The sequence below is a fragment of the Entelurus aequoreus genome, linkage group LG27 (genome assembly GCF_033978785.1).
Source record: "Entelurus aequoreus isolate RoL-2023_Sb linkage group LG27, RoL_Eaeq_v1.1, whole genome shotgun sequence".
Lineage (NCBI taxonomy): Eukaryota > Metazoa > Chordata > Actinopteri > Syngnathiformes > Syngnathidae > Entelurus > Entelurus aequoreus.
Window position 1 is genome coordinate 4,391,636 of NC_084757.1, and position 12,500 is coordinate 4,404,135.

The 12,500-nt window shown below is 39.9% G+C and overlaps 1 protein-coding gene across 3 annotated transcripts in view; it reads left to right on the plus strand.

Annotated features, from left to right (window-relative positions):
• The window catches only part of LOC133644275 (KICSTOR complex protein SZT2-like), a 194,016-nt gene that overhangs the window by 57,603 nt on the left and 123,913 nt on the right, over nucleotides 1-12,500 (plus strand). For all 3 annotated transcript variants that reach the window (XM_062038641.1, XM_062038643.1, XM_062038642.1), the window contains exons 21-25: nucleotides 5,041-5,154; nucleotides 5,242-5,445; nucleotides 9,475-9,572; nucleotides 9,645-9,783; nucleotides 9,851-10,156. In XM_062038641.1, coding sequence (XP_061894625.1) covers nucleotides 5,041-5,154; nucleotides 5,242-5,445; nucleotides 9,475-9,572; nucleotides 9,645-9,783; nucleotides 9,851-10,156 — 861 coding nt within the window. The remainder of the gene's footprint in view (nucleotides 1-5,040; nucleotides 5,155-5,241; nucleotides 5,446-9,474; nucleotides 9,573-9,644; nucleotides 9,784-9,850; nucleotides 10,157-12,500) is intronic.

The window sequence follows — 12,500 nt, forward strand, 5'->3', positions numbered from 1 at the left end:
CATCTCCTCATCCGTGGCTCACTAGTGCAACAACAACGCCCGAAATGTGTCCCGTGACCGGAACTCTCTAATAACTAAAGTTCATTGGGTGAATAATGTAAAGTCACTACACCGGTATGTTTTAGCGCTTTCATGGCGAGTTTACTGACAGATATAAGTAAGAACTTTACACTACTTTTATATTACAAATGGCAACAGCGGAGGATGAATGTCACATTGATTGATTGATTTTTTGATTGAGACTTTTATTAGTAGGTTGCACAGTGAAGTACATATTCCGTACAATTGACCACTAAATGGTAACACCCGAATACGTTTTTCAACTTGTTTAAGTCGGGGTCCACTTAAATTGATTCATGATACAGATATATACTATCATATATACTATCATCATAATACAGTCATCACACAAGATAATCACATTGAATTATTTACATTATTTACAATCAGGGGTGTGGAGGGGGTGGGGGGTAGGATATGGACAGCAAGTAGTGGACATAGAGAGAGAGAGAAAGAGAGCGAGAGAGAGAGAGAGAGAGAGAGAGATCAGAAGGCATAACAAAAAGTATCTGCATTTGAATGTTTACATTTGATTATTTACAATCCGGGGAGGGTGTTAGTTTAGGGTTGTAGCTGCCTGGAGGTGAACTTTTATTGCGGTTTTGAGGGAGGATAGAGATGCCCTTTCTTTTATACCTGTTGGGAGTGCATTCCACATTGATGTGGCATAGAAAGAGAATGAGTTAAGACCTTTGTTAGTTCAGAATCTGGGTTTAACGTGGTTAGTGGAGCTCCCCCTGGTGTTGTGGTTATGGCGGTCATTTACGTTAAGGAAGTAGTTTGACATGTACTTCGGTATCAGGGAGGTGTAGCGGATTTTATAGACTAGGCTCAGTGCAAGTTGTTTAACTCTGTCCTCCACCCTGAGCCAGCCCACTTTAGAGAAGTGGGTAGGAGTGAGGTGGGATCTGGGGTGGAGGTCTAGAAGTAACCTGACTAGCTTGTTCTGAGATGTTTGGAGTTTAGATTTGAGGGTTTTGGAGGTGCTAGGGTACCAGGAGGTGCATGCGTAACCGAAAAAGGGTTGAACGAGAGTTCCCGCCAGAATCCTCAAGGTGCTTTTGTTGACCAGAGGGGAGATTCTGTAGAGAAATCTCGTTCGTTGGTTAACCTTTTTGATTACCTTGGTTGCCATTTTATCACAGGAAAGGTTAGCCTCTAGAATGGAACCTAGGTAGGTGACCTCATCTTTCCTGGTGATAACAATGTCACCCACTTTTATGGTGAAGTCATTGACTTTCTTAAGGTTGATGTGGGACCCAAACAGGATGGATTCTGTTTTACCCAAGTGTATGGATAGCTTGTTGTCAGCGAGCCAGGTGCAAGTTCTACACAGCTCAGCACTGAGGATTTTCTCCACCTGTGACTTGTCCTTGCCGGATACCAGCAAGGCAGAGTCATCCGCAAACAACAACAATTCACAGTCGCATAAGAAGAAGATAGAGAAAAAGAAGAAGATTATCGACTACGGTGTCGGCACAGACTACAAAGGACATTTTCAGGACTTATGCAGATCCCAAATACAGATCAGCATGTACCAGAAAGTAAGAAAAGTTGGTTTTGCATAATATTGTGAAACAAATCACCAGATAATATGTCTTACCTTATACACACAGCATAATAATACTCCTATGTTGAAGCACAGTACAATCCATCAAGCGGTGTGGCTTCATAGCTTACCAAAGTCAGACTAAAACATTTTGATGGATTTTTGAGTGCCGTGTGTAATGTTCACCAACATATAAAATGTTGGTGTTGTTTACTTGAGTCATATTGCAGTCCACGCGTATCTCTTATGTGTGACTGCCATCATATTGCAGTCTACACGTATCTCTTATGTGTGACTGCCATCATATTGCAGTCTACACGTATCTCTTATGTGTGACTGCCATCATATTGCAGTCTACACGTATCTCTTATGTGTGACTGCCATCATATTGCAGTTTACACGTATCTCTTATGTGTGACTGCCATCATATTGCAGTCTACACGTATCTCTTATGTGTGACTGCCATCATATTGCAGTCTACACGTATCTCTTATGTGTGACTGCCATCTACTGGTCACACTTATCATTTCACCATGTAGCAAATAAAATAGCTTCGAGGTCGGTAAGCACAACCAAAATTATTCCGGGTTATAAGGCGCACTGTCGAGTTTTGAGAAAATGAAAGTATTTTAAGTGCGCCTCATCGTCCAAAAAATGCGGTACGTCTATTTGAAGTTTGGAGTGTCACCATAGTTCAGACCTGGGCAAATTAAGGGCCGGGGGCCACATGTGGCCCGTTAAGCTTTTCAATCTGGCCCGCCGGACACTCCCAAATAATTTGTTTAGATGTTTAAGATGTAAAGTGTAGCTGCCATTATGATGTGCACTCATCTTTTCTAAGGACTGTAAGTCTTCAACTATACAAAGTATTTCAATGCTGGGAATCTGCATGATATACTAGTTATTATGGTAATATAATGAGTTACTATGGACATCTAATTAGTTACTGTGGTCATCTAATTAGTTGAAATGCGGGTGTCAGGGACAGACGCGGAAGGAGATTTTTACAACAAAGTTCTAAAGCTTATTGATGTATCAGATATATCAGATTGTAGGTGGGGTTTTTTCTTTTACCCTTCTCGTTTATATTTTTGTTGCATTTCGCTTGATTGTAAAATATGTGGATGGAGAGGAGGTGTGACGTTCATATGTTGTCAATATTCAGTGTTTTATCCTTCATAGTTAATATTGTAAATCCCACATTCTTTATTTTCATGTACATTCTGGGTGTCTCATTCAGTACAAAAATGTTAAATGCCATTTTTCAGGCAGTCTGTCATAACGTTTTTAGCTTTCAATCAGACATTATTGTGAGGTTTTGTATTAGTGTTCCTAAAATTCTGATATACCGGCCCCCAGACACGTTTTCTCTAAATTTGGCCCCCGAGTCAAAAAAATTGCCCAGGCCTGCCATAGTTGCTACTTATTATTTGACACAATTCTAGTCAGCCTAATCAATAACCGCTAAACTCAACAAAAGAAGTAAGGCATATGATTTCCAGGTTGACGTAACCGCGGACAGAGTTACATGGTTGGCCAATAAAACGGAGACGGCTGTCAACCGCAGAATATCAGGGAAATTGTCATCAATTTCAGTGTTTCCCATAAACTGCCAAGATACCTGTGGCGGTGGGGGCGTGGCTATGGGCGTGGTCACCATGACATCATCGAGTAATTTGCATAATTTACTACAATGATATGATTTTCTCTAAAAAGGCTCAAAAAATGTGTACTTACTAATTAATAATAACAGTTTTCTTTTAAACGTCCATCCATCCATTTTACAATATAATTACAACACTTTATGTACATATTTATATACAGATTTGAACAATAAGTTATTCACTGAAATATATTTATTAATTGTGGTTCTTACAAAAAATATATCTTATAAAATATGAAAGCTAAAATGTCTCTTAAAGCTCTGCCCCTTTAATTAGTGCATACTAAATTATTTAACTTTAGCCTGCTACTACAACCATATTATTTACCAGCAACATAAAGTGAAACAGAGGCAGAGGTGTCCTGCCACAGTCAGTAACAAATAAACAGAAAACAGTAGTGGTCAAATACAAATAAGGCAACAAGAGAAGTATCCTACACTTCTCTTTTGTAAAGTAAATCTGAACAGCCTATATGGGCATCTACATCAACTATATGATTTGCCTGAGAAGCTGGACAGGACAAAAAATAAATAAATAAATAAATACATTTAAAAAAAAAAAAAGTTTTTTATTTGTGGCGAACGTAATTATTTTGTGGCGGGCCGCCACAAATAAATGAATGTGTGGGAAACACTGAATTTAAGGCACAGGTGTCAAACTCAAGGCCAGGGGGGCCATATCTGGACTTGGACACCTACAAAATGGCGCATTCTGAAGAGACGAACGGCTTGAAGACGGTCTGTAAAAGAAAATCCATGCAAAATTTGGACCAAAGCGCCATCATGACATATTATGTAGACCAGTATTTACCACCACTAGTGTGCCGTGAGATACAGTCTGGTGTGCCGTGGGAGATTATCTATTTTCACCTTTCTGGGTTAAAAAAGTTTTTTGCAAACCAGTAATTATAGTCTGCAGATTATGTGTTGTTGTTGTTGAGTGTCGGTGCTGTTTAGAGCTCGGCAGAGTAACCGTGTAATACTGTAATAGGTGGCAGCCGGTAGCTAGTTGCTTTGTAAATGCAGGTAAAAAGGTGTCTTATGCTTAAACCAAAAATAAACAAAAGGTGAGTGTCTCTAAGAAAAGGCATTGAAGCTTAGGGAAGGCTATGCAGAACCAAACTAAAACTGAACTGGCTACAAAGTAAACAAAAACAGAATGCTGGACGACAGCAAAGACTTACTGTGGAGCAAAGACAAAGTACATCCGAACATGACATGACAATCAACAATGTCCCCACAAAGAAGGATAAAAACAACTGAAGTATTCTTGATTGCTAAAACAAAGTAGATGTGGGAAATATCACTCAAAGGAAGACATGAAACTGCTACAGGAAAATACCAAAAGAAGAGAAAAAGCCACCAAAATAGGAGCGCAAGACAAGAAGTAAAACACTACACACAGGAAAACAGCCAAAAAAGTCCAAATAAGTCAGGGTGTGATGTGACAGGTGGTGACAGTACACCTACTTTGAGACAAGAGCTATAGTGATGCATGCTTGGTTATGCTTTAAAGTCATATCCAACAATTGCGACTTTTTACTGTCAACTGAGTTTCATTTTTTAATGATTTCAGCTGGTGGTGTGCCTCCGCATTTTTTCAACGCAAAAAATGTGCCTTGGCTCAAAAAAGGTTGCAAAACACTGATGTAGACCACAAGAAAGTGTTTTGAATGTAGGAAAAAAAATCTTCATAGGTCCCGTTTACTTGTTTTGTCATTCCCTCTTAGAAAGCTTGCTGATGACTGTGAGTCTCTTCTGGTTTCAGGAGAACCTCCAGCGTCAGAGGAGAGCATTCACACGGTGCCTTTCCAGTTTGATCTCATCCAGCTGCTCCCCAAGTGTCAGCAGGTGGAGCTCTTCTTCCTCACGTTCGGCACAGGTATTGTTTGTTTGATTTATTCCCCCCCCCCTGCCCCCCCCCCACAATGTCGAGACCACCGCTCTCACAGTCGTGGTGGGCTTTCAGAAGTGGAGCTGGAGGAGCACCTCGGCAGCGCCCCCTGCCTGCCCAACGAGCTGCTCCTCAGCCTCTTCCACAGCAGCCTGGAGCAGGAGCTCAGCGACCGGGAGATCCCCGTTGCCGACGGCGACCACGCCGCCTTCATGCACCACATCCTGGAGCGAGAGCGCGACGGCCACTCTGCTCCTTTCGCCCTTCCTGTCATCAAAGGTAAGACCTCCACTCCTCACCGAGGAAGATGGATCGATCCAAATATCAAGACTAGGGATGTCCGATAATATCGGCCGATAAATGCGTTAAAATGTAATATCGGAAATTATCTGTATCGTTTTTTTTATTATCTGTATCTTTTTTTTATTTTTATTTTTATTTTTATTTTTATTTTTTTTATTTTTTTAATTAAATCAACATAAAAAACACAAGATACACTTACAATTAGTGCACCAACCCAAAAAACCTCCCTCCCCCCATTTCTTTCTGTTATCAATATTCTGCTTCCTACATTATATATCAATATATATCAATACAGTCTGCAAGGGATACAGTCCGTAAGCACACATGATTGTGCGTGCTGCTGCTCCACTAATAGTACTAACCTTTAACACTTCATTTTACTCATTTTCATTCATTACTAGTTTCTATGTAACTGTTTTTATATTGTTTTACTTTCTTTTTTATTCAAGAAAATGTTTTTAATTTATTTATCTTATTTTATTTGATTAATTTGAAAAAAAAAAGGACCTTATCTTCACCATACCTGGTTGTCCAAATTAGGCATAATAATGTGTTAATTCCACAACTGTATATATCAGTATCGGTATCGGTTGATATCGGTATCGGTAATTAAAGAGTTGGACAATATCGGATATCGGCAAAAAGCCATTATCGGACATCCCTACTTTCAAAGTAAAATGTCTCTACATCAGGGGTGGGCAATTAATTTCTACCGGGGGCCGCATGAGCAACCCGAGCACTGCTGGAGGGCCACATCGACAATATTTCAATTAATTTGATATATACCGTAAGATAAATAATAATAATAATAATAATAATAATTAATAATAATAGTAATACTTCAACATAGTGTGTGTAACAGCATTCCATGACTACGGTAATATAAATAAATTAACATTAATAATAAATGACAGTAAAATAAGCACACGTATGACTGAGGAGTCATAGTGTAACTTTGTGTGGTGTTTGAGTTGTCCGACTTTTTGTGTGGCCATAAACGCACCAGTGGTTTAGTGCTATGTGTGTTGGTGACAGATGACAAGTTGCTTTTGGCCTGCTTTGTACGGCAGAAAATGACTAGTTTTTCCAGATAGAAGTGTTTTACTCATGTTTTTGGTGTGGTTATGTCCGAATATAAACAGTTTTGCTCAATAAAGTGATGGATATAATTCCTGTCCTCGAAGCATCTCCATAGACGTTACAATAATTGAACGGTGTTCAATTGAACGGTGTTGACGAACACCGTTAGGGCCGCTTGTTGTCACTGTCACTCAAAGTTGCATTGCATAATTACACAGAATAAATATGTTTATTTTGTTTAGAATTCAGATGGGATTTGATTTGGTGCGCGGCATATATTTGCTGCGCGCAGCGGACGCTTGAGCAGTGCGCAATTGCGCAGGCGCGCACCTTAGAGGGAACGTTGCTTGGCAGTCCATGTCTTGTTGAAAACACGCCATTCCTCATCAACTTTTCTCTTTTTAGCATCTCGGGTGTAAACCGTGCATCACTTGTCGCTGCATGTGCACCTTCACTCGCAGGTTACACACGGACACACGCCCATAAATAATACTTTTCAAAATAAAAGCAGCACAGTTGCATTGTGCGCACGACATAGATGTTTTTTCAACTTTATTTTGTCATTTGTGATTGCAGCTGTTCACATTCACTCACAATCACGCACACGCATACGTCCACACGGAAGTAATACAAATATCGATTTTCAAAACAAAAGCAGCACCGTTGTATTGCACACTCCACATAGATACTTTTTTAAATGTATTTTGTAATTTATAATTGGCCTCACGCGGGCCGGACAGGGACGCACAAAGGGCCGGATGCGGGCCGCAGAATGCCCAGGTCTGGTCCAGAGTATACTAGAGTAATAAAGTACACAATAACAGTCCTCATTTAGTGCAAGACTGCCTGGCATACTGTATAACAGGGAATTATAAACTGGGCTCACATCCATCTTCCGCTTATATTCATGGTGTATCTCCTTATGAATCTTGAAGAGGTGGGAGATCAAATTGCTCGTATTAAAAGAAGATGTCTTGGTTCCTCCTCGCATAACCAACTTTTTGCAGTCATTGCAAATTGCCAGTTTTTTATCCGTCAGACACACTTTGAAATAATCCCAAACCATAGACATGGTGTCGTTAGTCAGTCACCGAGCGAGCTCGCTTGTTAGCCACGGCTACGGCACCGGCAACAACACACTCTTGTTGTTGTTATGCTCCGCTCGCGGCGGTTTGATGAGGTCATCAAGCGTCGCCAGTAAACCTCTCATGCTGCAACTCCTGTGTTGTGTGTGGGGGAGGGGAGGGGCTGCTGACTGGGAGACGCAACTGCTCTGTACTACTCCCTACGTCCGTGTTTTACCGGATATGTACCGCTACGTACAGCGGCGTTTTAAAAAGTTATTAATTTTACTTTTTGAAACCGATAATTTTCGGTAGTACATTTTAAGCATTTATCGGCCGATATTATCGGACATCTCTAATTGAAATACTTTCTATAGTTCAAGACTTACGGTCACTGCACATCATAATGGCAAATACACTTTTGATGTTAAAGGTCTAAAAAAGTTATGTAGAGCATCCAGCGGGGCGGATTGAAAATCTTAATGGGCCATGTTCTGCCCAGGTCTGGCGTAGGGGGTTCGGCCTCTCCAAAATGGCTGAATGAATGGGTGAATGAATGAATGAATGAAGCATAGTTGGCATGATCTAAAGCAGGAGTCACCAACGCGGTGCCCGCGGGCACCAGGTAGCCCGTAAGGACCAGATGAGTAGCCCGCTGGCCTGTTCTAAAAATAGCTCAAATAGCAGCACTTACCAGTGAGCTGCCTCTATTTTTTTAATTTTATTTATTTACTAGCAAGCTGGTCTCGCTTTGCCCGACATTTTTAATTCTAAGAGACAAAACTCAAATAGAATTTGAAAATCCAAGAAAATATTTTAAAGACTTGGTCTTCACTTGTTTAAATAAATTCATTAATTTTTTTACTTTGCTTCTTATAACTTTCAGAAAGACAATTTTAGAGAAAAAATACAACCTTAAAAATGATTTTAGGATTTTTAAACACATATACATTTTTACCTTTTAAATTCCTTCCTCTTCTTTCCTGACAATTTAAATCAATGTTCAAGTAAATTTATTTTTTTTATTGTAAAGAATAATAAATACATTTTAATTTGAGTCTTCATTTTAGCTTCTGTTTTTTCGACGAAGAATATTTGTGAAATATTTCTTCAAACTTATTATGATTAAAATTCAAAAAAATTATTCTGGCAAATCTAGAAAATCTGTAGAATCAAATTTAAATCTTATTTCAAAGTCTTTTGAATTTCTTTTAAAATTTTTGTTCTGGAAAATCTGGAAGAAATAATGATTTGTCTTTGTTAGAAATATAGCTTGATCCAATTTGTTATATATTCTAACAAAGTGTAGATTGGATTTTAAACCTATTTAAAACATGTCATCAAAATTCTAAAATTAATCTTAATCAGGAAAAATTACTAATGATGTTCCATAAATTCTTTTTTAAAGTTTTTCTCTTCTTTTTTTTTGGCTGAATTTTGAATTTTAAAGAGTCGAAATTGAAGATAAACTATGTTTCAGAATTTAATTGTTATTTTTTTCGTGTTTTCTCCTCTTTTAAACCGTTCAATTAAGTGTAAATATCATTAATTATTAATAATAACATAGAGTTACAGGTAAATTGAGCAAATTGGCTATTTCTGGCAATTTATTTAAGTGTGTATCAAACTGGTAGCCCTTCGCATTAATCAGTACCCAAGAAGTAGCTCTTGCTTTCAAAAAGGTTGGTGACCCCTGATCTAAAGTTTCGTAAACTGAAAAGTTCATAAGGAGTTTGTAAACAAATGTTCCACTGAACATATACTTGATATCGTATCAGCACCAACATTTGCAGTATCGCCCACCCTTAATACGTCACCAAGGTCCTGTGGATCTCACACTGTTGGTTTTTGTTCTCATCAGAAGAGTTTGTGAAGCTTCCTGACAGACAGGAAGTGATGTCGGCCTTCCACACCCCTGGCAGCAGTCGAGAGATGATGGGATCCACCAGCACTTTACAGGTAAACCTTTTTCGTACTTTGGAACGGTGTCGGTTCTCTCTGGCGGCTCACGTCCGCGTTTGTGACCGGCAGAGTTTCACCAACGCAGACCTGGCGGACGAGGAGCCTCCGCTGGGGGGGAGGGACTGCTCGGCGCCCCAGTGGAGGTGCTACGCCAAGCACGTCAGCTCCCAGCAGATCCTGCTCACCTTCCTGCCGGCCACCTTCACAGGTAGGACCGCTTCTAGACCAGCGAAACTGTCCAATGGGTTTTTTTTTTAAGAAATACATTTTGACAGATGTCCTGATGCTGATGTCGTCGCTGTTGGAAGTTGACCCTTTGAGTAACGTCAGCACGCAGGACGAGGACACTCTGACGCCCAGCAACAAGTCACAGGCGGACTCGCTGTCGGGTTCCACCGAGTCCAGCTTCGGTCTGGCCATTAAGTTGAGAAGGAGCTCCAGCAGCGGTCACTTCAGCGCCAGGTCGCCGCTGCTCTCCCCGCGCTCCGAGGGCCAGCCTGGGCCCGCTGACTCTCTGGTCCTGGACCGCGAGAGCTGGGATTGCCGGGTGTTGGAAACCCAGCCTGGAACGCCGAGCTCAGGTCAGTCAAGATTTATACCGCTCTCAATCGCCAGTGAAGAGAAGTCCGATACGATACTGATTATGCAGCCTTGAGTACTGGCCTGTACTGATATTAATCCGATACGATATCAGCACTGAAGCTGTCGCTGAGGGAAGGGGGTAATCTCGACAACTCCAGTTAGACACTAAGGCTGCAGCTAACGATTATTTTTCTATCGATTAATCTATAGATTATTTTTTTCGATTAATCGGTTAATCCATAGATATTTTTTTTCGATTAATCTTTAGATTATTTTTCCTTTTACCGATTATTTTTTATTTAATTTTATTTAAAATGAAGATGAAAAAATAAATGTAGGCCAGTTTTTTCAAAAGGCATGGCTTTTATTTACAAAAAAAAAAAAAGTATGGCCACTCGGTCAACATTGACAACAACATGACAAAATATTCTGTAACAATGTAAACATTTAAAACTTTTAACATTTAACAAAATTAAAAGTATCTTATTTGCTTTTTAATGTGCAAATATAAAAGTCAACATCCAGTGCAAATCTTAATATTCTGCAATAGTATAAGCATTTCAAAAGTAAAAGTATTGCTTATTTTGCTTTAAAATGTGCAAAAATAAAGATAAACATCCAATACAAAAAAAGTGCAAAACGAAATATTCTGTAACAGTGTAAACATTTCAACAAAAGTGAAAGTATTGCTTGTTTGCTAAAATGTGCAAAAATAAAGATAAACATCCAATACAAAAAAGTGCCAATCTAAATATTCTGGAGCACTGTAAACATTAAGTATTGCTTTAAAAATGTGCAAAATAAACATCCAGTCCAACACAGTACACAATAACCAATTCTACTCATTCCAGTGAGTGACTAACAGTTGTAATGAAGAAAGGTTAGCATGTCTACATGCTCTGGTTCTTTTCTTGTTTACAATATTCCCAGCAGCTGAAAATAGGCGCTCAGAAGGGGTCGATGTGGCTGGAACTGAGAGCTAATTAGCCTTCACCTCAAGCCAGGACTGCGAGTGAGCTGAGCTGCAGTTTAAGTTTCTAGAAGGTCAACGGGCTCATAGTGATGTTACTAGTAGTTGACTGGGAGGTGTTTATTATCATTTGGGGAGAGTCCGCTGCCTGATGCTCACCTGCTAAACACCTATCTGCTCCACGCTGAAGCGCTGACTATGCACTGCTGATTGGCTGGTAACGTTTTGAATACGCACTGCTGATTAGCTGATAATGCTTTGTGTGTACCAATCAGACGGTTGTGTGGGTGGGACAATGCTGCGCGCTGAGACAGAGGCAGAAGGAGCTGTCACACCAATTTTCTTCCCATCACAAAAACCTTCTTACCCCCATTTACTTCCGGGGTAATTTCCGCTTACGTCAGTTCCTCTTACGTCATTGACAGCGATCGATAGCACTTCGTTTGACTCTTTTTTAACAAAACGTCTGAATTATCAACAATAATGTTGATTTAAAATACAGACATTTAACATTATATATTAATTAATATTACTGAAATGTTTCAACAATAATGTTGATTTAAAGTACAGACATTTAACAGTATTATATATTAATTAATATTAGTGAAATGGTTTCAACAATAATGTTGATTTAAAGTAGTACAGACATTTAACAGTATTATATATGAATTAATATTTTTTGCACGTTACCACGAAGACAGAAGTTCGCAGCAGCGGCCCTAACACTCCGCTTGAAATGTTGCGAAGCCTGCTGGTGTTTGACATAAGTCCCCTGGGACAGATAAAGACGAATATCATCCAGTGACACCACCATTTTCAGGAGATTTGGATTTATCGATCGCTGGCAATGACGTAAGAGGAAATGACGTAAGTAAGAGGAACTGACGTAAGCGGAAATGACCCCGGAAGTAAATGGGGGTCAGGAAGGTTTTTGTGATGGGAAGAAAATTGGCGTGACAGAGCGAAGCAGCTTGTTAAGACTTTAGCTTTAGCTTAGAAACTCGTTCGGTACACCCCCGTACCGAACCGAAAGCCCCGTACCGAAACGGTTCAATACAAAACACATAACGTTACACCCCTAGCAGATACAAATGACACATTCATGTTTTTGTGTAATGATGACAACGTATACTCGCGCGGACGATTGACTAGTTGATGGTTTTCTTTTCAAATGTTCGTTCATAGCCGTTGTGCTGCTATGATAGGCCATTTACGCTCGACACAGTGTGCATACAACAACATTATTAGGCCGTGTATTGAAATACTCCCACACTTTTGACCACTTTTGGCGTGCTTTTTATCCCCTCGCTCGCACAGTCTGCTTTGCGCTCCGCCATGACGGTAGTGTGACGTAAATATGCGACGCGTCGACG